At 41.0% G+C, this 27069-nt stretch overlaps 1 protein-coding gene across 1 annotated transcript; it reads right to left on the bottom strand.

The window, feature by feature from the left end:
- On the bottom strand, window positions 1-25654 carry ISX (intestine specific homeobox; the record flags this gene model as incomplete). Its single annotated transcript, XM_079532666.1, has 5 exons — window positions 1-228; window positions 910-1026; window positions 5768-5919; window positions 18799-19041; window positions 25486-25654. The coding sequence occupies 5 exons, from the start codon at window positions 25652-25654 to the stop codon at window positions 1-3; spliced, it is 909 nt and encodes a 302-aa protein (XP_079388792.1).
- Between the last annotated feature and the right edge of the window lie 1415 nt (window positions 25655-27069).

Here is a 27069-nt window from a genome sequence, read left to right as displayed (position 1 = left end):
CTATGTAGAGATACTGCTCTGTTCTATCTTGTGGGAGCGTGGTGCACTGTAGGCAGGGAGGACGTTGAAGAACAAGTATGGTTTTGGTAAGGGCAGCAGCTCCAAGTGGTGGGGGATGTAGGAGAGTGTGCTGGGGAGCCAAGTAGTTGTCAGCTGCCCTTGTAGTGGTGAGTAGTATCCTATGGAAGGGATGGTACCTGCAAGCTTCCTCGGCATCAAGCTAGGAGCCTTTCAAGAGTAAAAATGAAGTCTTAGATAAATCAATACTGACTTTTACTTAGATACAATTTTCAGTCAACCTTGTTTCCCTGGTGCTCAGTAATTAAGAAAAAAAAAAATAGAAGAATAGGCTCCCTAAAACCCAGTGAAGTGCTGTCACTCAGGGATCAAGGCAAAATATCCTTTGTTATAGCTATGGAAACACTACTGGAGTCTGTGTGCCAGCCTAGTCTGGTCCTAAAAACGGCAACGGTTGAGGGCAAAAAGCACAGATCAACCTAACAAGGCTGGACATTGTGAAGGGATACCAGCTAAAGAAACACAGCTCTGTGGTTGGAAATGTCCTGTTCCTTCCTGTTCAGGACATTGCCTGCTGTGGTAAAGATGTCTTGACTGAAAGTATGATTTACAAGGAATGTAAATCAATATAAAAAATTTAGTAGTAAAATAGGGTAGGACCACCCTACGAGACAGACCTCACAGCGTATTTATGGAACAGGTTTAGGGATAATACTTATTGCTAAAAAAAATATATTCATTGACCACGCTTGTTGGGATTTATCTGGATCATATCACCATTTTTTGTACTTTCTGATTCTCTCTCTCTCAGATAGCCCCATGTGACAAGATGACCTGATGAAGGATACCTGTCTCCCCTCTCTGGCTTTATATATAGCCACCAGTACTCACTGTAATATCTGACTTGGGAGCTGGAATGAAATCAACTTCTGTCAGATGCTGAAGGCCACCAAAGTTGCCAAATTTTTCATGTTTCCTCCACTTGGCTCGCTGGTTCTGGAACCAGATCTGGATACAGGCAACAAAGGACATAGAAATGAGTAGCTGTTATAGAAGAAATTGCTCACATTCAACTAATTTTCTTATTCATTCAGTGAGGTTCAGAGAACCTTGACCTCTAGCTCAGCATCAACAGAGGCTGAACCTAAAGAAAAACACTGGGTTTGACACAGCACCTCTTGCACTTTGCATAGCATATGGAATCTCTGCATAATTGGAACAGCCACTTTTCTCTCACAGAATCACATCTTCTAAAAATAAATATTATAATATATAAATATATAAAGCAATAAAGACTCTGTTATCAGTAGAGATATAGTAGCAGGGTATTTACTTGTATAATGATACTTGTATGTAATTTACTTGTATAATAATACTAGCCTGTATTTGGCTTGTAATATTTTGGAATTCATGTAAGGATCCCAAGCAAATGATTCAAGAAGATGCCACCTTTTGTATCACTCAGCACTCTCAATATGTTATCTGCCATATCTTTCGCCCATGATGATGAGCAACCAGTTTTCTCAAGGCAGTTTCTTTTATCTGTCATCTGCTTTGAACTGTCTGGCTTCTAGCTGAGGCACAGAAGTATTAGTTGTGTGGCCACAGTAGTAGAAGATCTTGTTGCAATGCTGTGTAAGTCAAATTCCCTTTCCATTGTGGGACCAGCTGGCTTAGTAACTTATTGTTTGAATGTAAGCATTTCTTACTTGTCAAGTGCTTCAAGTGAACACAAGGTGTTAGGGATCAAAACCAGATGCTGTTGGTTGTAAATATATATGCATTTTAAATCCAATAATGAACAGCTCAATTATTCCAGCATCTCTTGCCCAGGAAGTAATGCGAATGCCAGAAGACCTGTGCTATATTGCTGATAGTTAACACTATCTGAGGTTACTGAAAGGACAGCCTTGTTTATCTGGGTTTGCATGTGTTTGAAACTGCTTAGTCTGTATGAACTGCTCCATTCCCTTTTGACCAGGCAGGAGTTATATGGTGATACAGTACCATGAAATGAATTCCTCTTTATCACCGATAAATGATTGAGGGTACGGGGTGTACTGAAGCCAAAAATTCAACCTTTTAAGTGTTCTTTCCAAAGTCTGCACATTGGATAAAGCACTCACTTGAGGGATTTTTTATTATTATTTAATATTGGCACAGCTGTGTTTAGAACACAAACCAACACCATTATGCCCAACTGGCTCTCTAACACCCCTACCCCTAAAATTATTTCTCAGTGTGCACCCTGACTTTCCTTCATTGGGATTTAAACCTATTCCTCCAAGTTTCATCCACCACAGACATCAACCTACTGATACTACTCTTTCTCTGCTTACTATTAACCCTCAATTTTCCAGTGCTTCTGAACTGGCACAGAGACAAAGCACAGCATTCTCATGTGTGCTTGTGAAAATTGCACTGGTGCTAAAGCCAGGGTCTGCTGCTTCCTTAATCTTGCCTGAGACTTCACAGAGGACTCATTTGTCCTCTCAGCAGTAGCATTAACTAGGAGCAGGATGAGGGAGGTTGATCAGAGGGATATTTGAGGAAACAAGGGCTAAAACAGAGTGAGGAGAGAGGGTGGTGTGCCCCATGCTGCAGGAATGACTTCCATCTGTTACTCTGTGCTCGTCCCCATATTATTCTCTTGCAGATCCATGACTAATGAGACAGAACACGTTGTACTAAAGAATCAACTTTTTCCTTATTTACCAGTCCCCTATCTTCTTACTATTTCATAACTCGATTATTAAAGATTTTACAGATTAGGCAGTACAAATTGACCTTTGTGTCAGTAAATGGTTTCTATGAGAGACCTCCTTTGAAATGTCCTCGTTTGCAATTGGATGCCTGCTGCACATTCAGCTTCTTGTGTACTAGCACATGGCATCTTGATCTTAATCCAAGAGCATCGTAAGACCAAGGCAAGGTCCTTGCAGTCACATGCCCTCAATGTTATTAACTCTATCAATCAAATATATAATTTAATAAAAAAGAGATAAGTTTGATGACATCGTTTTCCATAAGCCAATGATGAAAAGCGTTAGATATATCACTCTTATTTTAATTCATCATTAACAGAGGCTGATATCAGCTTTAACATTGTTTTTCCAAAGTCAATGTTTGTCTCACAGGCCAATCATTATCTGGTCATTCTGTCTACACTTTTAAGCACTGACACAATATTAACTCTTTTCCAGGTCCCTGAAATATCTCCTGGGCTCCTGGACTGACTGCATATCAAACTGATGACCCAAGATATTTCTCAAGCAGCTTTTTAAGAGCTACTAGAAGCAAGTCACACAGATTCTGGATTTAAAAATGTCAGACTGCAGCCGCTGTTCAACATTGCCCTGATGGGAAGTGTTCATAACCATCATGTGACACCACCACCTTATCTGACATATTTCCAAGGACAGAGATCTGCCAGTTCTGCATTATCCTTGACAGTCTACTGAGTACAAGATCAATATAATTGTTCACTTCCTTTTTAAAAAAAATTTTTTTTTGCTCTAAATGTATTTTTATTGAGTTTCTGATGATCCTTTACTTTTTTGACTACAGATTTGGCCTGTATCATTTTGCACTGCTTATTCATTTTTATGACTTCCTGTTTCTAATGTTTACCCATCTAGTCTCTTTCATAGAATCACAGAATCACAAGGTTGGAAAGGACCTACAAGATCATCTAGTCCAACCATCCTCGCATTACCACTGCTACCACAAGCCACTAACCAATTTCTCGTAGCTCCTCATCCTCTTGAACACTGCCAGGGACGGCGACTCCACCACCTCTCTGGACAGCCATTCCAGTGCCTGACACTCTCTGAGAGAAAAAGTTTTTTCCTTTTTAGAGGTCTAATCTAAACCTCCTCTGGTACAACTTGCAGCCATTTCCTCAGGTCCTGTTTTTTGCCTGGGAGAAGAGGTCAAATCCGTCGTCATCACAACCTCCCTTCAGGAAGTTGTAGAGTGCAATGAGGTCTCCTCTGAGCCTCCTCTTCTCCAGACTAAATAATCCCAGTTCCCTAAATTGCTCCTCATAAGACCTGCACTCCAGACCCCTCACCAGTTTCGTTGCCCTTCTCTGGACATGTTCCAGGGCCTCAATGTCTTTCTTGTAGTGAGGGGCCCAAAACTGAACACAATAGTTGAGGTGCAGCCTCACCAGAGCTGAGCGGGGGGATGATTACCTCCCTGCTCCTGCTGGCTGCACTATTTCTAATGCAGGCCAGGATGCCGTTGGCCCTCTTGGCCACCTTTTGTTTGTGTTGCAAATAGGCACAAGTACGAGGTTGTTTTTCCATTTGTCCACTTAAATTGTTCTGCAAGAATCACAGATTTGTTTCTCGATTGGCTTCTCACATGGTTATGAAATGTTTCATATGGTTACTGCAGTGATTTCTCACTTTTTTTTTTTTTTGTGAAATTCTCCAAGGTGATTTGATTTATAGCTTATTTTAGCCTTGTCAAAGCTATCATTTCAAAGCACAAAAAACATACGTGAATTTTATGCACTTTTTTGTTTATATATAACAAATACTATCAAAATTAAAATAATCTTGTACTTAAGTCACCGCTAGTTTTTAGTCCCATGGCAAATTTTTATCAGTCAAGAAAGGGATAAATGCAGAACTTCCATGTCAGATCCCCTGTCTGCACAGGGAATTTGCTGGAATTCAGATGGGCTTTTTCTTCTTTCTTCTACATCTCGGGTTGATGTTTGCCATGATAATTCAGTTTATTTCCTTCTTTCTTTTTCTCTACTGACTATAAATTACTTTTCTTTTACATGGAAGATGGTTCTGTTCTCTCATGTGATTTGATTTTCAGGAACACTGACTAGTAGCCCAGCTCATGCTTCATGCCGCTGGAAACATGCCATGTGTGCACAGGCATTTCTAGTGGGCACACTGCAGCTGTGCTGTTCCAATGTTCCCTGTCACCTAACTCTGAAGCAGCATCATCACAGTTAGTCCATAGTCCCAGGCATGTCACAGTCAATAAATTGTACTATGGTGAACTTTGATTGTTAGAGTGGGATATGTACATAGAAATACACTGATGACTTCAGAATTATGACAAGTAAAGAAACTGTAAAAATCATCGCAATCATTCTAAACAGAACACCGATTTCCAAAATCCAGTGATATGTATATTTCAGTGCAGCATGTTTCACATACAGCAGACATATGGGGTCAGTGTTGAGCTCTGTCATCAGGATGACATTACATCTGGGGGAAGCTAGATCAGTTTCCCTGCACTGAAATTATATCCAGGGCACTTATAGTCTGTAATATCAAATTACAAAACACTAAGCAAGCACTTCCATTTGGGCAGTTATTTTTGAAAACCTGTAGAAGAGGGACAATGTGAATTACAATGAATTACATTGCTTATAAAAGGTTGATAAATAATCAATATATTTTTTTTCGTAAATGGTAGTTCTGTTGCTACAGAGTCCAACAGGTTGCTTATAGCCATCTGTAACTCCTATTTGCTATGCATTTAATATACTCAGAGCACCTATTGACCCTTTGATTAATCCCATTTGGTTAATCCCAACTGGGTGACAAATGCTTTTTACCCTATTTGTAAAAGGATAATAATGATACTGGCCTCTCATGTAAAGCGACAGAGAGATCACATATTTCATTAGTGCTGTCACTCAGGCATGAAGTATTTAGAACATATCCTGAGTAAAGAATTGGTGCAATGAGTTTAGCCCTTTGGAGACAGAATGTACCTGAACTCTGGCTTCTGGTAGGTTAATCTTTGCTGCCAACTGATTGCGAATATGGACATCTGGGTAGTGAGTCACTTGGAAAATCTTCTCAAGTTCCTGAAGCTGCTCAGCTGTGAATGTTGTCCGGATTCTCCGTTTCCCTTTCCTCTCAACTGTGCAAAGAAGGAAAGGTATATTGAATTTCATAGGAAATGGCCACAGAACCACAATAAGATTCAGAGATACAGAAATTTCTGCAAATTGCTGTGCATCTGGGATGGCATCTCCAACACCTTCTAGAGATGTACATACGTTAGATGTTTGTCTCCTAACTCAACACTGAATGTGGACTCTAGCTTTCAAGAAGAAAATCAACAGTGTCCACATGCAGTGCTAATTCCTGGTTCACTGCCTGTCAACAGCTACAGAAATGCATATATTTTAAACATAAAACCTTATGCATTTTAACCACATTATCTCTGCAATGAACCTTTGATCTTTGTTGCTCATCTGTCACATGCATGCAGCATTTGTTGCTAATTTGTAATCCTTTATTAACTATTTGTGAGCAAATCCTTACCGTAAAGACAGTGAATAAGTAGATCCTTCATTTTGTCTTGGTGTTGTTCTCACCATTTTTCTTTCAGCTTTTAAGTTTTCCATGCCCATCTTATTCTGGTGTTACTATGATTTCCCCAAGCTCTGAGGTGTAGCACCCTCAGAAGAGAGAATATTCAAGGTCATCTGCAGCTATTTGTTAAATAAAATAGAAGTCTCTATTTTCCTTGGACTTAAAATGAATTTCTCCCCACTTGGGAGGCCATAAATCTTGTTAGGCAGTGAGGGAATAATGAATGAATATGGAAATCTTTGACCATAGATAAACTGTGTCAGGCCTGGCCTGCTTCCTCTCCCTGCACGAAGGCCCTTGTTGTTCTCAGACTATTTCTTTAGGATATTTGTCTAAGTCTTTGCAAAGTTCTACTGCAAATTCTGCAGCTATTTCTTGTTTCCTTATGCTCTTTCGCTCTGCTTGCATGAAGATGTTCATTCTTGCCTTAAAAGTTGTCTCTGAGTTACTGTGGATAGGGACCGACTCTGTGAGACTGAGTCAATCGGTTTTTAGATTACTGTAACCTTTGTAAGCAGAAAAGAACTGTTGGACCTAATGACAGTTACCTTACAACCAACATCTCCATCTTCCCTTCACCCCAGAGCACTAGTAACTTCTTTCCCATGTCACCTTGTCACCGGACATCCCCAGCAATTTCTTGCCCCATAACATTCTTTGCCGATGCCACACCAGTTCAAGCCACTTTACACTACAGCCAGTGTTGGAGTGATGCATGGTTGAAGAACATTAGAATAGCCAGCTTCAGAAACCTGTCACATACTAGATCAAATTGAGAAATTACATATTTAAATGAGTTTTTAAACTGCTCCAGTGTGACCTCACAAATAGGCTTTCCTCTCAGCACTTCTACAGTATTTTAAAAACGCCCTCCCACACGAGGGTATTTTATTTAGATCATGAACTATGTATGCCACTTGGTGTAAGTTAGAATAAAGACTGGATTGGTCTTAAATGATGCTGAAGGATTGATGTCTTGCATGGAGAACGAAAGTAAGCTGTAAAACAACTGACATGCAGAACATGAAGTTCAGCCTCATCCTACATCTGGAATCCTCTCTGATGCACAAATGGAGAATGTTCCAGCTGACATTGAATGAGCAGTGCAAAAAGTGATGCCCCAAGTGTTGAGAGTCACAGTTATTTTCTTCTTCTGACCTTGTAAAACTGCAGCTTGATAGAAGGATAAAAATTGAAATCTGATAGTGCCTATAATGAACTTGCTGCTCAACAACCTGAAGTAATTGGCAATGACAGGATGTTGCTGAAGGGAACCCCCTTTTTGAATAATTGCTTTTGGCTATCCATGGTCTGATGACAACTACCAATGCATACAATGTAACTAGATGCTTGCATTTCTTACTGGAAACAGTTACTCACAGACAGTTAGCTAGCTCCCTCAATAAGAAACACAGTCTTTTCCTCTTCAGCATTAGCGTAAACTATTCCTCGTTGGGGCTAAATCAGTGAAAAAGGTAACCAAACACCTCAGACAATATAAACCAAACACTACCCCAACCAGAATATGACATTTTCCATTCTGTCATGGAAATTTCGTTGTGACTCTGTTGACACAGAATATAAAGAATACAAAATTTTGCCCATTGATTTGGTAGGAAGATGCCTAGGATGCAATATTTGGGAACTCATAAGTAAATACGATCCATTGTGAGTATTTCCTCTTTTTAAAATGTTTCAGATACTTGGATAAGGAGAGCATTCATACAAGAATAACTAAGGAGAGTCATTTATCATAAACACTGTCAACACTCCCATATCTCAGAAACAACCTAATAGTGCTCATGTCCAACAGAGTTAAATCCATATCATTAGATTTTTCACTGGCCTATCAAAGTACTGCTCATTAGACAGCAGACCTAGCCTCAGCCCCAAGGGAAAAACGTCATTCAAATTGAATCTTGCTGACACCACCAGGGAAAAGATTTGAAAGGAGAAGTATTTTTTTGTGTATATGCTGAAGATTGCAGTGGGCATCCTCTTCTAGAAGCTCTGATTACAAAGTTGCATTAACTTGAACCTTCCCAAAAGGTGGCTGTGAGAAAAGGAGGATTTAGTGCCGTATGAATTAAAGAGGGCAATATAAACTATCAGTACTGAGAATATGAATTTCAAGACATTATGTCCTTGGGGATAAGATAATACTAAATTAATCCACAGTGTCTCTTGTGTGAAAGATTTTCACCTCACACCTCTCTGTGGGGATCATCTTCCATATATTGCTGGGAGATACAGCAGACAGGTAAGATTGAGTACCAAGGTGATATTTTGTCAAGTACATTATGTTCTGTCATACAGTAATGAATCTCTCTGCTACATTTTTCTCTTTACAATATACAGTACTTATATTTCTATAGCACAGGGCAATTCACATAGTGGGTCTAGAAAACAAGAGATTTTTGCCCTGACTTTGTAATGGTCTCAGAAATTTAAGGCCTTCCTGCAATGTCCTCCATGTCTCACTGAAAACTGATCTGAGCTCCTGCCTTTTGCTAGAGTGAGGGATTGTTCTCCATACCTGGGCGAAGCTGCAGTCTACCTCCTACATGGGGGAGCAAGTGATCCAAGCTGAAATGTAACCACCTCTTTTTTCGTATGGTTCCAACTGCACATAAGCTTATGGAATACTAGCAGAGTTCATGTCCTGCCAGGCTTTGTATACCATGTCAGTCTATGTAACTTGTAGCAAACAGAAAGCCTTCAGGAGAATCAAACAAATGCAACTACTTCTCAGACAGAACTAGCAAAGAAAAAGACCCATGTGTTTTTAGTCCTTTTTTTTTTTTTAAAGTCTTCTTTCACTGAACTACAATATAATTTGATAACTATACAGAGAAACTTTCTACATTTCAAAATCTAAGATCTCAAATGAGAAAAAATTTCTTTTTTTAATTTTCTTTTCTTTTCTTTTCTTTTAAGTATTCCATTAGAATACAGCAAACAATTATTTAAACCCTTCTGTCTCATATGTTGACCAGATTCTATGGAATCAGAATGGCTGAAGTGGCCCATGATAAGAATTAAGTGATTGTCAAAGGCCATCTGGATCTGATCCCATCACAGTGGGCACCATATAAACAGCAATCAGTAGTCCTTATCTGTAAACAGGTGAAATAAAAAATGAAGGCAAGATTTTAGTCTCCAGACCAGAGAGTATTACTTGAGATAGAAAAGAATGTTTTACATTATCAGACCTTGTCAGCTGTAGGATTCTCCATAGACAATATGTTTGTAACATTGTAGACAAAGATGATGATGTGGATATCTGTCCTGGGCTATCAGCTTAAGAATTTCTGGGTGCTGGCAGTCCAGCTGGTGCAGAGTTTATTGGATTAATCAACCTAGGCTGATGCAAAAAATCATCTGTAACAAGCAAAACAATACTATTTCTACAGGGATGGGATATGGAAGACTCAGTGGTAAAGATCATGGATCTAGAAGGAGCTGCAAAGTCTACCCTACAGAGAATATGAGAATAAGAAGACAAAGGATGTGCATAGGTGATGTGTATGTGAGAAGAAACTTTGTGCGAATTGAACATCTTACATTACCTGAAAGCCTGACAGATTGCCTTGAACCATTCAATATTTTAAATTGTGCTACAGAGGGGACAGGGAATGGATCTGCCAGGTTGTCCATCCTACTGACAGCTAAGATGTGTTCAGGTCTAGTCAGTACAGTTTAAAAGAGAATAGATTCATGAGTTTGGAGTGTCTCCAATCAGCTTTTTTTTTTTTTTTTTTTTTTTTTTTTGCATGAAAATGACCTAGTAGCTTGGTGATAGGCAAAAGAAACACCCTGTCTCTCATCTTTTCCACATTTTTCCTTCTTGAAAAGGCATGTTGAACTGTTTTTCAGACAAGACTGTTATGTAAAGGAAAGATCTACACAGTGCTCAGAAGTGCCACTTCTACTGAAACCTGATTTTTCAAAGTTTGCTCTCATCAGATTAAACAAAATAAAATAACAGGAGGTCAAGTATTAGGACAGTAGAGACTGAAGGACAGGCTTTGATTTCAAGTGGAAATGAAATTAAATTGCTAACAATAGAGACTCCTGTGAACTAATCAGGGCTTTTGCCAATAGACAGCGCATATTTTTTTATAAGTAATCAGTCATTCTATTTCTGATTAAAAAACAAAAAAAAAAAAAACAAAAAAAGAACAAAAAAAGAACAAAAAAAAATCCATGAAAAATATATAAAAAATCTGGGCTTGTATGTTAACATTTTCCCTTGCAAGATGAAACTTTCTATGACTGTAGCTTTGATACTTCTCTTTGCCTTGGGACCTTGGCTTAGAGATCCCATAGCAAACAACAGCATTCAGAATTACTATCTAATAAAGAATGTGGGTGGAAGATATAAGACTAGAAAGTGTTGGAAGTCTAACATTGGCTTTGCAAACATGGCTTTAGAGTCTCTGGGGAAATAAGACTTTGTCTGAGTTTCCTGAGCTATTTTCTATGTAAAATCTGGGATATTCAAGTGTGCTTTTATGCTCTGTGAAAGTCATTTACAGGTTAGCTGACTGCTGAAACCAAGCCTGAAAAAACCAGGCAGCTAGATATGTCAGCATTTGCAGATGCTTACAAATACAGCTGTCTATACATTGCCTTACTGTTGACATTGGAAGGGCCAGATGCTCCACGCTGATAAAACACTATAGCTTCTTTAAATTCAGTAACATGCACGTTTGTCCTCTGCAGATCTGGCTTTATTACTAGGTCAGACTTAGAGAAAGTTGAAACACTGAGCTTTGTTGAAATACTGATTTTTCTTAAAGGCATGCTGTTAAAGGATAAGATCAATTGGTAGAAACTGCAGCAAGGAAAATTTTGATTAGGTAACTGAAAAAATATTTTCACCATGAGGTAGTGTGATCTGGGGACATAGTCCTGGAGGGGGTCTGAAGTTTCTATCCTTAGAGATATTCCAAACCTGACTTGACAAAAGCCTGTGCAATCTGACCTAAGCTGGTCCTGCTTAAAGTTGGGGTTGAACAACGTGGTTTCCACGGGTCATTGTGAAATTTGGTCATCAAATTTCCATCAAATATCCACCCCTATCACTCCTTTCCTAAAAAGCAAGGCAATTTAAGGCTTTATACTGCTCATAGCTGAAGGAGTTTAATTTTCAATTGCCTGTTTACATCACTGTAGCTTAGCTTAGTATATAATGGCTTATTTTCACCACCAACTGTAACACAGCTGCAAGGTATTAAGGGTATGAGCAATAAATACCAAAGATTAGCGCTTGTACCTAAGTTTGCTAAGTAAAAGCTGTGCATCTGTACCAACACTATACTTTGACAAATCCATTCTGGACTGTGGTTTATAGCAGACAAATAGGCTACAGTTTATGTTGCTGTGCCTCACCTGCATACCTGAACCAGCTAAACAAATGCTACCTGGGAAAACCTCTGCAATGGTGCAGTTGCAACTCCCTTTTGCACTTAGCCTGTTAGCAGGCTAAGACTGTATCAAGCCTACTTGATCTCATTACTCGGGGCATTTGCTGGAGAGATAAGGAACAAAAATCTCAAAGAAGGGCTACCAGTCAGTGCCAACACATCTGTGTTTTGAAGTATGTAATCTAGGTAGGTGAAAACTGGTGGGATCAGTTTATCTCGCTGCAATCCTCTGTCATTTCCGGACAGACCTTCCATCACAGTATGTGATAACCAGCTTCAAAGATTTTGTTGCTGCTTTACAAGACGAGAGAAAGCAGTTACATATGCAAGCGGTGACTTCAGCTTCATATCCTCAGAAATATGTTTTTCTCTGTGTAACAAAAATGTCTGTATCCCTTGTTTCTCAGAAAGAAACTCAGGAGCCTTGACAAAGAGCTTCATTATATCTTGTTGAGTTCTGTTTTTCCCCTTCAACTTCTTTGAAAGAAGAATGCTCTCTCTTCTTTTTAGTTTAATCAATTACAGATATTTGAGCCTCCCAGCTTGTTCCTTCCAGTAACTTTTTTGAGCACCGTCCTCCTGTGGTGACATTCCATTCATGGTGGTCAAGCCAACAGCAAAGCAATTGTAACTCTAAAAAAGAGTAACTACAGCATGCTGATGGCATCAGGACAAAACATGCTTGTCTGAGTACTGAGACGTGCCCATGGCAGTCCTTCTCCTAGCTGAAGAGGTGTTTCAAGGCTTTAAAAAAAGCTTGTGCTATATTACATAGGTGGGAACATGGCACTTTGGCTAATCTTTATTAAAGTGGCTTTGTAGCCACTTTAAAGATGGACTGGCACAGCCAGTGAGACTGATCCTAATTGTATGTATACACTATGCTCTGGATAGAGCCTCCTGTCAGTGACATGTAGCATTTAGCACCCCGCTGCTGGCCACTGAGGCGTGGCAGAATTCAAGGTATAGCAGCAGGACTGGAGCATTTAAAGGCTTGACTTCCTCCTGTTCGGTCTGCAATTCCCTGACAAAGAGCTGTGCTCACTCTACTGCACGATGCAGTGCTTAATCACCTGACAGCAAGGCTGAAATGCAGAGAGGTGCAGGCTGTGGGCAGTGCAAACAGGAATGCTAAGAATGCTAGGCCAGCAGTGGCTGCAGGATTTTCTCAGTCTGATTTTCAGAGGAGTTGGCAAGGAGATAGAACAACAGACTCGTTAAGGCTGGAAAAGGCCTCTAAGATCATCTAGTCCAACTGTCCACCTACCACCAATCCACCAATACTGCTCTCAAATGACACACATCAAATCAAGCACATCACATGCTACTCACCATCAGCCTGAGTCCCTTCCAACTTTAACCCATCCCATCCACCAGCAAAGAGATAATGGTTAAGTTTGGCACAGTAATAAAGCAACGGTTCTCACTGTTGCACACAGGTTTCCCACTATTCTCCCCCTATTCTCTGGTCATGGACCTTTGTCAGAGCCCAGCTGTCCCTTGGAGAAAAACAAGCTTATGGCAGCTTGCTCCGACAGCCTGTTTTCTGCTTTATTTCTGCTCTTTGTGATTACTTGTATCTATGCAAACCTCGAGACATCAATCAGGCACACTTGTTTACAACCCTACCTCAGCGTCTGTGCTCCCTCCAAGAAAGAATATTTCCATCATTATTTTAGTACAGTGTTTGCTGTTTCTAATTTCAGCATCAAGCATTTGCTCATACAGTAGGTAAAAGGCTTGCCATCAATATTAAAGAACAGTAATTAAAAGCATCAGATCCTACGGGTGTAAAGAAAAGCTCTCAGACAATTTGGGAGAAGCCAATAAGTACTTGTAAGACCTTTGAAGTAAATTTATCAAGATGTGCCATCAACTTTACAAGTGGTCATGTTACATAGATTTGACTTGCAGGAACAAATTAACCTCTACCTCCTGTGTAATGTGCCCTTTGGATCTGAAATTCCCAGAAAAGAAGGAGCTGCTGGAAGAAAGCATTGAATGCAAATGTTTGCCTTAACTGAAAAAACAAAGCAAAACAAAACCCCCAAAAAACAATGCAAGTAGAGATTATGATTGTCTTCAATGTTTCTCAATGCATATAAGAATTCCATCCCTTAGAGACACAGGACAGCAGGGACTATTCACACTGACAAACAGAAGCCTGGTAAGACTGCCAGTGGCAGCAAAATTATATATAGAGGCATTTATTTTTTTCTTCTGCTTTTCCTTTTCATTTCAAATTGCTTTCTTTAGTTGTTCAGGACAATGGGATGCTTCTGCCCTTTTTCTCAGTCCTGTTGGCATATTCTGGGCAGCAGATATTTATCTGGAATTGTGATTATACAGTGCTTCAGTGTCTTTGGGGAGTTTTATAAATGCATTAAGATAAGTCAGCATGTTGGGGAAAGGACTGTTCTGTGAGTGATAAACCATGCCATTTCACAGAAGTACATGGATTTGACCATATCATCTGCAAATGAACAGAAAAAATGAATTTATGGTTTCAGAGAAAACATAAACACCAAGCTAAAGATGCCTGCCACTGGCATAAATGCAGAAGGGACGTGGCTCATGCTGGAATTTTTTCCCAGTAAGGTCAGGGATAATCCCCATATTTTCCGTTGTCTTTATGATAATTGCCTCCAGAACTTGTCAATATGCTTTGGGATCAAATACATTATCATTAAAATTAATCTGTAAAAGTAATAAAAAGATCTTTGAGTTCTCAATCATCAATGAGCAGAGGGTTTCTGCTATAGAAATACTTGAATGACTTTTACTCACTGTGGCAGGATCCTCTACAGTGAAAAACAGTGATGTAAGCTGCATGAAATAACACAGTCTAGTTGTTCCATGCCCTGAATTCCCCAGTTCCTGCTGAAATTAGGAACCAGCTCCATTTGTGGAAGCCTAATCTACCTTTGCTTGAACTATTGCCCAGAGAAGAAGTCCCAGAAGACTGGGCACTTGCCAGCGTATTAAGGTGATGCAATTATCTGTCTCTGAGGCACTGACTGTTCCCTGGCTGGAGCAGAGCATTGGAATCATTACCCATGCTTAACAACTTATGAAATAATTGCATTTCTGGGAACACTCACCCACCGCATTTGGTTGTGAAAAGTTACAGGAGACACACAAACACAAATATATATAGCCAGACTCAGCCTGAGTGAAATGCACTGCAGAACAATTGCTCGCAAGAACCTGAACCAAGATGGGACCCTGCAGCAGGAGCTATCATAGGTGAAATGTTAAGTCATAAGTGTCTCACACAGGGCAGAGAGGAGGAACTAAAAAGAAAATGGGTGCTCAGTATTTAACTTGGGCGTTGACATGGTTTTGGTGCTATGATGCTGACTGATGGCTGCAAGAATTTGCTCTGCTTGTTCCTAAGTTCACCAGCAGTGATGGTGGCTGCAGATGGCAAAATGACAGCCATCTATAACCACAGCTCCAAAGCAAAGCTTCTCTCAGTCTGGTCTTTTTCTAAATTGGGTTGTGCCAGTGCTGCTTCTGAGATCTGGGTTTTCTGAAAAGGTTCTGCTGAGTTTTTCATGTAGTTTTCCACAGGTGAAAGCATTCAAGTGCTGAATGAAATCTTCCAAATTCAAATAGGGGCTCAGCAAAATTAAATGGCACTGCATGTATATCTCTAACATATGAGGGCTCTTCTTCTTTTTTTTTTTTTTTGCTTAAACAGCCTCTGAGTTCAAAGTGCGAGAAGTACTTTGTGATAAGAGCATAAATCTATTGAGTTTAAATGACACTGCATTTCTAACCCATTTAGTTGCAGAAGCCATCTTGTGGGAAAAGTAAGTTTTTAGGAACACTGCAGTGTTACAGACTTGCTTGGAAATATACTCCAAATCCAAACTCAAGGGTCACTGTTGGAGTGCTCCTGCTATCTCTAAGCATCTGCTCATGAATTGTATATTGTCATAGTCTCCTCCTCATCTTTTCCTCCTACCTGCAGAAGCACCAAACAAAACCCATCTCTCCCTCCTCTGAAGTGATTTTATTGCACGCTTGATTCTGCTCCCTGACATCTGCACAAATGTGTCTGCTCAGTCAAGAGCCATGTGTATTTTCTCACAAATTGTGTAGATATTTTATATAGATAGAGGGGTGAGAGACTTGTCCTCCATCTCAGCAGCCTCTCCTGCTGGTGAGGTTGATGTCGTTCTTCGACACCACCAAGATGTCTTAATGGGCTCTGTACTTGGCACTCATGAGGCCACACTTCAAGTGCAGTGTTCAGTTTTGGGCCCCTCACTGCAAGAAAGACATGGAGGCGCTGGAGTGTGTCCAGAGAATAGCAATGGAGCTGTGAGGGGTCTGGAGCACAAGTCTGACGGGGAATGGCTGAGGGAACTGGGGTTGTTCAGTATGGAGGAGGCTCAGGGGAGACCTCATCGTTCACTACAAAGGCCTGAAAAGAGGTTGGGGTGAGGTGGGAGTTGGTCTCTTCTCCCAGGTAACAGTGATAGAACAAGAGGAAATGGCTTCAGGCTGCTCCAGGTGAAGCTCTGGTTGGGTATTACAAAAAATTTCTTCTGCAAAAGAGTGGTGCTGCAGTGGCACAGGCTGCCCAGGGAGAAGGTGGAGTCATAATCCCTAGAGGTATTCCAGAGCTGTGTGGATGTGGCACTGAAGGACGTGGATGGTAGGCATGGTGGGGATGGGTTGATAGTTGGACTAGGTGATATTGAAGATCTTTTCCACCCTTAATGATTCTATGATTCTATGAGTGCTTTCAGATTCTATGTAACCAGCCTATAGCTACTGTGCCAAAAGCACACCTGGAACACATAGTCAATAGACATGGTAAGAGAAGTTTGTGTGCTATTAGCTGTAGCTGTAAGGACTGCTGCTGCGGATGATGCAAGCCTACCTCTCCTGGAGGCACTGCTGCTGACCACATCTAGAAAAGGAGACTCCAGCTGTAGCAGAGGCTGGAGAAAAGGAGCTGCCAGCTCTTTTCCATCAGCAGAGAGTGGAGGATGGAGAGTGGAACTTATGATGCTGCAAAGGATTTTAAACCCAGGCCTCCAACTCTCTGTTAAGAATGACACAGTGTGTGAACAGGATCCGAAACATCACTGTTTGTGCACTGTGGGGAAAATGCCAATCCGGTGCTTTTGGTTCCTCCCTCTCCTTCAGCCAGTTTCTATCAAAGACTCAGCAACTGCGGGAACCAGTAGCCTAGAAAATGGCACATCATTAAAGCTCTGCTTGGTTTCAAAACCCCACAGCCTCTACGGAACAGAGGGATTTTGTTTAAAATGCCTTTAAAATACAAGTTGTCATTGAAAGGGTCAGCTCAACCCAGCTCGGTTTTATACAGGTAATTACATGCTTTATTCCCACTTTGCTTATCAGGTGGGTACCGACCACTGTGCCAGTCAGTGAAGCTAAATGCTGATCTGGGACACTGCCTACCTTCTCTGCCACCCTGGGAAAGTGCCTTCCCCATGGCTGGGGACTCCCTCCTGCTCAAAGTACTTTCCTTTTCAACACTCATAGGCAGCTCTGTATGCCCGAGACGCGCTTCCCTGACCCCTCCTTGAGGATGCAACACGGGATTTTGCCTTCGTGCCATTGACTGTCTGCAACTTACAAGAAGAAAGTCAGCTAAAATATTCACCTATCTTACAGCGCTTCTCTCTGCATTAAGACAGACTGTCTTGTAGAGAAAGAGGAGGTGACAGCAGTTTCTCACAAGACAAACCAAGTGGGAAAGAAAGATCTTGCTACTGCTACTAAGAGGCTGTTTTCTGAAGTGTAGTATTATTGTCCACATTAACCTTTCCAGAAACTCAACAAACTTAAAGTAGCACTTGTCACATCCTACATGCCCGAGCTATTGCACATGGCTTGTTTGCCTGTGTGTGTGCTGCTGACCTGTTCACCACCTGTGCTATGGGCCCAGGGTGTGTGCAGTGCATCAGGCTGATTCGGCATGTTCGGCAGCCTTGCTCGTCATGTTGTGCAATATCCATTTCCTGCTAGCTCTTGTAGATTGCCACTCAAAGTAGGAGAGCAATAAACCCCCAAAGGAGTTCCTATCATTAAAACTGATAGGATTGACAAACCTGAGCTACAGCTTAGCTCAGAGGGTAAGCCTCTGAGTTTTTGTTAGTTAGACTGAAGAGTCACACACAGAATCACAGAGAATCATAGGGGCTGAAAGGAACCTCTAGAGATCAAGTCCAACTCCCTGCTAAAGCAGGTTTCCTACAGTAGGTCACATAGGAAAATGTCCAGTCGGGTCTTGAATATCCCCAGAGAAGAAGACTCTACAAAATGCCTGGGCAGCCTGTTCCAGTGCTCTGTCACCCTCAAAGTAAGTATGTTCTTGCCTGTATGGAACTTGTTGTGTTCCAGTGCACTCATTGGCACTTGTTCCATCACTGCATACCACTGATATGAGTCTGGCCCCATCAACTTGACTCCCACACATTAGATATTTATAAACAGTGATTATATCCCTCCTCAGTCTTCTCTTCCAAGACCAAACAGTCCCAGAGCTTTCCTCATAAGGGAAGTGCTCCAGACCTCCATCATCTTGATGACCCTCCACTGGGATCTCTCTAGATGTTCCCTGTCTTTCTTGAACTAAGGAGCCCAGGACTGGACACAGCACTCCAGATGTGGCCTCAGCAGGGCAGAGTAGAAGGGGAGGATCACCTCCCTTGAACACTGGCCATGCTCTTTGTAATGCACCTTAATATACCACTGGCCTTCTAGGACACAAGGATACAACGCTGGCTTGTGGCCTATCTGTTACCCACCAACAAACCCAGGTCCTTCTCCTTGGATGTTTTTTCTATCAGGTCATCCCCTAAATTGTACTGATGAATCACACCTGTGACTCAGGCAGGAGCTTAGAGTAGAAATATTTGTGATGTCTGTTGTTATGTATTGACACGTGAGATAACAGCTATCATTCTGAGTACTTTAGGAAAAAGTTTTGGTCTGGAGACACTCACCATGAAGAGGATGGTCCACTGGGAAATCACACAGTTGGTCTTCCTCTTCCTCATGTTTTCTTTTGCCTTCCAGGTTTTCATGTCCTGTGTCCTCACCCAGGAAGGAAGCTGGGCTCTCAGTAGCTCTCCTGCAGTGAGCTGCCTGCACTTTCTTTGCTCTGGCCATGGGGGTAGCACACACGGCAGGGAGAAGCATTTTATCTGAAGGGAAGTCATTCTCTAATTGACTCCTGCTGCTGAAATCTGTGAAGGACACAGTACAACAAAGCTTTGAGAAAGCAAACATAATTAGGTGCACTTCGCTGTATGGGTGAAAGAAAGAAACATGGGTCTGGTCTAAATACCTTACCATTCCAACTAGATCATACCTAAAATGAACTTACTCTATGTTTTACATCATTGTTAGGATCGGGTTGACAGGGGCGTGATTCTGGTAAATTCATCCCCTAGAATCTAATCTTTTCCCTGATTTCTTCCACCTTAACACTTTGGATGATCCCTGCGAAAGATCTTCAAAATATGAGTGTAACAATAAGGAGACACAGCCAAATGATCAAGACAGATCATTCTCTATGCCAAGAACCAAGTCACCAGCTGCCTTATCTGAAGAACCCAGGAATGCAGTAAATGTGGAGCTGCTCTAGAAATCTGTCAGCAAGGTTGCCGCAGAATTTTCTGGATGCCAAATGCTCTTACAGCTCGGATTGTTTCTTTAATACCTGTAGGTATATCTATTGTATAGGAAGATGGGCCATATAGCAGGCTACAGGCCAGTGTCTTTCATGGTTTAGGACCTTTTGTCCTTTTCTGTACCTCTAACCAGCTTGCTGCTCAGATTTAGGTATCACCTCATTCTAATGGTAGCCTTTGCCCAGGCTGAGTCAACATTTCCCATCTACATTCGTGACATGACACTGGTGCATAGTGCATTACAAACATTCAGTAGAAGTTAAAGCTAATCTCAAGGCTCAGGCTTGACTCTCTGGAGACAAGATAATTGAGTTTCTGTATTTTAATGGGCAAACCTAGATTTTGATCTTATTTTCCCCCTTGTCTGGACTTCTTTGTTTGTAAGGGCAGAGTAAGAGGCTATGCATAAAATCAGTAAACTTTGTGAAATTTAGATTCCATGGTTAACTCTGGACCAAAGGTAACGTTCTGCACAGATCTGTCAGTTATTAACACCAAAGAACATTAAAATATTAGCGTAATAGTGGATTGAGCAGTCACTCACATCTAGGCTCTGGGAGTTGTAGCACACTGAGTTATTCCAGTTTCCCCTCTCATATTCAAACAGCAGTAGGTGCGGGCCCAAATAGGCTGTTCTGGCAGAAATTCAGCTTTTTATACCTATTTCATTTCTGGTTCAGGATATAGCTCTGGCAAATCATCTAACTTGTAGAGTTGTCAAAGCTTTATTTTCTGAACAAATAGCAAGTTCTTTTTCTAACCAGCCTTGAAGCAATGATAATTATGACATCTGGAGATGAAGTGACCAATTCTGCCCTCAGTAAAAACCCACACAAGAGGAATTGTACAGAGGGATGGCACTGACATGAAGAAAATACAGTCACAGGAGCTCTGGAAATTAGCCAAGACTTATTTTCAGTGATGAATGATTATTTAGATGTTATCTTTTCGAACTATCTCAGATCTCCAGGGAAATTCCGGGGAAGCACAACTGCGTACATCCAGCCATGCTGACCTTAAAAATGTGGTATGAGGTCCATGTCTGTTTTTGAGGCATATCGTGCAAAATGCGACTCCTTTAAGTCATTTAGGATCAAATCATTTTGAGTTTTCTGGGTAGAAATCAGATGGAGTTTTGAGCGACATTCATGTGATAAGGGAGAAGAATAGATCTGGAAATGGACACTGGTATAGGTCTGGGATTAGGTAATTTGCTCAAAAAACTTTGATGATGTCAGTGTTAGTGTATATTCTTAGATTTCTATTTCAATCCTCCATCACTAAATTAAGGACTAGTTGCACTCTGTTGCCAGATGGGATGCTGTGAACATGAAAATGTTACAAAACTGACAGCACTTTCATCCTACAGTAATGAAGAATCCAAGGTCCCTGAGCAAGGTGCTTTCAGAGACAGCCATTAAGCCTTCCTAAGAATGACACTGGTATTTTCCAAATAACAATTCTTTTTTTTTCCAAGTCTTCCATACACAACTTTTCCTGCTCAGAGTATTCCCCAGTGATAGTCACATATCCTAGTGATGGACATAACTTACATATGAAGACATACAGAACAATTATAGATTGATAAGGAGAAACCAAGGAGGGAATGGGAGACTGTCCTAAGCAGATGTATCTGCATGAAATGGTAGAAAGGAGTGGGAATATCTGGTTTTTTTTTGAGATCAGAAAAGCAAATTATAGTGGTATAAACCTCATGGAGAGGCTGGAAAAATGAAGGGAACTTTCTGGAGCAGAAGACTGAAAGTGGATGACAACGAGTTTAAGGCACAGATCTGAGAGTTAAGAGTCCCAGAATCTAGTCCCACTCTTCCTATTGCAACTTTCTGTGGTACTTCCTCAACTGAACAAGTAAGGGCTCTAGCAAGTGGTAGCTCTTAAGGTCAGCCAGTATTTTTCAATGCGTATTTATTGGCTTTGACTCATGGCCCAAAACAACCTTTTTGGTTTGACTTTCAACTGTGTAGGAAAGGATGGAAAATTTCAGGCAAGCACATAAGATTTGTTTTTGGAAGCAGGAGGTTATTTCCAATGCTATAAGTCCTATCTAAGCCTCTTTCTGTAATCGCTAGACAGAAACTGATCTGTTGAAGATCTCAAGCATTTTAGGGTCCTACTAAGATGGTGAATAGGGACCAATCGTCACTGAGAACTGCGAGCAGCTTTTTTTGTGTGCTGCTTTTCTCTTGCTTCTGTATCTTTTTTTAGGTAGATGAGCTTTTCTTGTGAAAGGTGGGGTGAATTGTTGATATTGGCCAGATGGTATCTATTCAGTTATATGCCTTCATCTTCTGTTTACTCTTTCGCAACAAACCTGGGTGGAGTGTTGCTATGGGTGAAGTAAATATTCACCATATTGACACTTCTGTGTGAAGCGGCAGTTGAATTCATATTAATTTGCATATCCTTAACACAACAGGGCATAATGCTGACAAAATAACATAATTACTGTATCTATTACTGCTTTTACTATTAATTTCCCAGGTGTAGCGTACTTATCCCAAGCTCTCCTTGCCTTGACAAAAGACCTCCTGTAGGTGGAACGTCACTGACAGAAAGACAGTAAGGGGGAGTAATGAACAATTATTTCAGATGTACTTTCAAGCACATTAAAATCAAGTTCCCAGGGATTTCAGAAGAGGGCCAATTCATTTAACAGATGAGTGACTCGTTTAGCAGACCGGCCCTTTTTCTAAAACACACCTGCTAGTCCACCATGATTAAAATGAAAGATTTGACATTAGGAAGGAGACCGGTGCTTGCTGTTTATTTGTGTCCCTTGCAAAGGCCATGGTTACTCTTCCCAGGCAGTGTGAAAAAAATTAGAGGGGAGAAACAGGCTGAATACTAAAACGTCTTCTTGTTCACCATTCCTTTTTTAATTTTTCATGAGTCTCTCAAAAATTCAAAACCTTCAGTAGACTTCAGGTCAACAACGGCAGTTCCGAGATATCTTGTAGTCATGTCTGTGTAGTAATCACACAAATGCCTAATACTGCAAACAGGCTTGTTGGAAGACTACACCCCTTTTTCCAAATCACACTGAAGATACCTTTACATAAATCCATGAACTTTAGGAATCAATCCCAGAAATCTTCTTAGATGTGATCAGCTGAATTGCTGTCACTGTACATTGCATTCTTTTTATCATATAACAACTTAAGTTAGAACTAACTTCTTACGTCTAGTCCTGTGCCCTGAGTTGCCTTGGAAAAGGAATCCAGGGTAAGCTATGGCTATGTCCCTCACTTCTGACATTCTGACATCCTGGTTCCACCATCTTCTCAATGCTTGAAGCCTAGATTTAGGATTTAGGACCAATGTGACCTTGGTCTCCAGACTGCCTGGATCAGCAGACTGGCTGGACAATTGTTTCTAGCCTGGGTATCTACTTCATGGGAGATATGGGTATGTGTCTGAGCCATTTCTGACTCTTATAAATTATAGCTTGGCTCAGATACATAACATATGGGAGGTGGGAAATCTACAGTAAGATATGACTCAGCCCTGACCTTAGTACTTCCTTCTTTGCTGCTGAGCTGTTCTGAGAGAGCAACAGGATTTGTATCCTATCCTGGAATTTCCAACAAGTTCCCTGCCTCATGTCATTTCCCTGATCTTGGCCAAATTATATATGGCTAAATATTTACATAATTTGTTTAGTGCCAATGGCATGAAGTTGGATGGCTTTGATGAAGCACAGCAATTACCCCAAGATGTACAGCATACGGTGTCACAGTTTTGAAATAAATCCTAACTGCAAAAATTGGCAATTCTTCTGGGAAAGTAAAGAGTAATAAGCTTAGGTATCTCTTTGGTGTTAGTAAGAAATCAACAGTGAAAATCTTCATTTTCATTCTATTTTTTAAGTTCTTTGATCAATTGTAAAAACAGTGTAGAACAAAATTTTGGAATTTCTGTACAGCTTTCCTATGTTTTCTCAGTTTTAGAGACAGGCAGGTGAATATTCATGCATACATGCCTCTTTCATTAGTTAATATTTTACATTGCCTTGAGTAAATTAATTCAGCCTTACTTTCTAGCAGAAAATAGAAGGGTCACTGTATTCTCTTGATAAGCTAGTCCCTGGCTGGATGATGATGTGAAGTCAAAGGCAAAGCCATGCTGTTATGCCTGCATCACTTTCAAAGTGGAAAAGTGACTGTACTCTCAGGTGGAGCAGTTTGGGATAAGACTCTACTGCTGGTACAGTAATGCAATTCCCAGAACCTGCCATGTTCTGCATACAGTTTTGTCAGTTCTCAAGCTTGGAGTGGCTCACTTAGCTGAGATGCACTGCAAAACACGGCTGGTCATCTTCAGCTCACTGATCATGAAACAGACTTAGTATAATAGATCCTGTCTACAATATTCTTTTTTTGTTTCCAGAGAGGAGTCTCTTGTTGTTTAAATGCAGTTTTATCATCCACGCTATGAACAGCACGCCCGTTTTCCGTGATGTTGTTTGTCTCACTTTGAATTCAACAACACAAAGTGATGGCCATGGGCCTTTTGGAAAGGGCTTTCAACTCACAAAATCCCACTCCCACAATGCTCACAGCAGCATTTTCCCCAGCTAGGCAACCTGGCTCCTGCTCTCCTTTGTCATGTTGGTCCTGTTATGCTTGCACCAACATAGCTATGCCCTTGTCCACTCCTGCGAATTAGAAATCTCTGTGTTTCAGGACCATATTTAAAATACAGACTGGATCTGGTGCTCACTTTTCTGTAGCTCCCTTCCTGATTTAGATCTTGTTTTCTTTCCCATCCAGATCAGAATTCCACTTGGACATAAAAAAGCTGAAACTATGTGAATAAGCAATGGTTACTTGAACCATCAGGTCTTTAGAAAAAGACTTTCTTACTACTAGTTCACCCAGTGTTCAGGGAAATGGGGCAGTGATCCATGAGGAATTTCTTTGTGTTACAAAAAAAAAGCTGTATCATTAAGCTTTGTTGAAAGCAGTTAAGCAAAAAGTGAATGAAAATCCTCCATCGAAACTCCTGATAATTTTTTCAGTTAAGTGAAGATGCCTGCACATTAAAAAACACCCCTGTCTCATGGAAAGTGTAGATTAAAAAAGAATAATAAATACTAAATCCAGAAAGTGCTGGTCATTGATCTTTGTTAAGGAAAAAAAGAAGACAGTTTCAGAAGAGGTAAAAGTTCACTCATGGCCGAATTAACTTAACTGAGGAAACTGAAGTCAAAAAGGCAAATGCACTGCTGCTTTGCTATGGTCGAAGTCATGCTAGTTATCTACTGGTTGGTTTTATTTAATACATGAAAAGGCCTAGCATCTTGACAATAAGCAAAAATGATTAAACGCAGATGACTTTTCTTTTCTTGTTCCAGTGATTGAGTTCTAAAACTCCTTAGCTACCAATACCCTTACCCATTTCTCCTGCCTGAGGATGAGTGATCAGATTTATCAAAAAATGATACCAATATGAGATCTGACTATCACTTCAGACCACAGTCAGCTTTTCGTATAAATGAAGCTCAATCATCTTCATTCAGTTGCAGCAGTTTTAGGGCAGCTTCCTGAGTCTCAATCTGCCTTTCCTTGTGACAAAAAAAAAAGCAATTTTTAAAAAAAATTAACATTAGAAACACTGCTTTTTAAAGGGAAATGTACAGGATGTTCTATTTGTTTTCAATAAGGACACCTCACTGTTACTGAAAAGAGCTACCTGCAATGACTGTTCAAGCTGCATACCCATTTCTCCACTGATACTGGGTTGTACAAAATCCCTTCAAAGACTGACAGCAGAGCCCAATCTGCTGTGAGGTTAGAAGGAAATTAATTTTTAAAGATAATTCCTGTAATGTAATGAATGATTTGTGCCTGACTATGGAAATCCCAAATTCCTGAAGAATTTAAGAGTAAAAATTCTATCTAATCCAAATCAGGTAGTTTTAGGGGTTAAACAAAACAAAACAAAAGATTATTTTTCATTATGTGAACTTGTACTTACCAAAGGCCCATGGTGATTCTGCTTTTAGAGCTGGAGATCTCCCAGCGTAGTTATTCCTGCTCCTGGTTTCATTGCAGGTGGTGCTGGCAGAAGGTTTCTTTAAGATCTCCTCAATGGAAAAGGACAGGCTGGGCTTCCTCTGGCTGGCACATTCACAGGGGTCCATCATCTTCCTACCAGAGCAGCCCCAGAGTAGAGAGTCTTCGCCTGCTTGCCCTGCTCTCGATGAACCCCAAGAAACATGCAGCTGGGAAGGTGTGCACCTCTCCGTTCTCGTGCCTAGCCAACCTGCAGGAGCATAGGAAGGAGAAACAGAGGCAACCCCGAAGTGAGCACGCGTGCCTGCTCCTCTCTGCTGGCCAGCTTGGGATCTAAAGCTGTGCTAGCATGCCTGGGGAAGCCAGCATCAGAAGCTGGAGGTGAAAAGTCTCACCAACCCCACCCACTTCCAAACAGCCCCATGTCGGAGCAGATTTACAGAGCTCTGAGCAATTGCACTGCCATCCCTGGAGGAGGTATACTTCTCACAGACCCAGCTGAAAAAAGCCCTTGAAGAATTTCTTCATGTTGGTAAATTCTGTTCCTGGGGCAGTTATCTTCCTTTTCCAGTTTCAGACTGCAATCTTTGACAATTTGTTTGATTTTCTGCTATTACGATCAGAAGAAAATAGTTGGCAGGACAAATACTTGTCCTTCATGCTGTTTACTAGCAAAGGAGACATTTGGTAACCTTCTCTCACATACAAGGAGGTGTCACACATGGAAACCTCCCTTACCAGCAGTTCCCAGGTTATCCTTCAGCTCTCCCCCATAGCCACCAGCTTTGGTTCAAATTCTTTTCTCTCACTCTGGAAACCCTTTGAACTTTCCAAACAGGTGCTTTTCAACAACGTTCCACCTTATCAGTCACAAGAGAAAAAGAGAGGCCCCTTGCAACACTCTTAGGAACAGGAATTAGTGCCCTCTACCCCCCACCTTTAGTCCTAGAGATAAAACATTATTTTCTTTCCCGAGCAATGGGATGGATAATCATCCCACTGGCTGGCTATGCCTCCCAGTCAGGCGTCCATCATGCCGGGAGATTGTTGATAAATGCCAATGATTCCACTCCTGAGGCCCTTCTATCTTCTTGTTAATTTTTATTTTGGGAAGAATGTGTGGTTAGACACACTCCCATTCCTTCCCTCTCCCTGTCCCCCGTGGTATTTTGTGTGTTCTTCTGGGATTGCCCCTCACCTTTTAGATTGTTACGGTTGTGTCTCCCTCTCCTGCTGGTTCTCTTCTGTGCCTTCGTTATCAGGTCTTATTACTGTATCGGCAGGCCCTGCCTTATTTGTCCAATGAACTGACAATTCTTGAGCTGATATCCCATCATATGACCTCTTCATTGAGCAGAGACCAAAATTACTGTGTAACCAGGGCGCAATAAACCACATCTGATAAGATGAAAGGCTTTCGGCTTTTTCCAGATTCCAAATACTGGAAAAGGGGTGGGGGTGGGTGGGTAAGTGGAAAAAGAACAATGAAAGGCAAAAAAAAAAGTGATGCAGGCAGTTATAACAAAGACTATTTAATTATCTGATT

Source organism: Tetrao urogallus (assembly GCF_951394365.1).
Source record: "Tetrao urogallus genome assembly, chromosome: 1".
NCBI classification, from domain to species: domain Eukaryota; kingdom Metazoa; phylum Chordata; class Aves; order Galliformes; family Phasianidae; genus Tetrao; species Tetrao urogallus.
The sequence above is the reverse complement of the archived record's forward strand: the minus strand, read 5'-3'. Positions and strand labels throughout refer to the sequence as shown.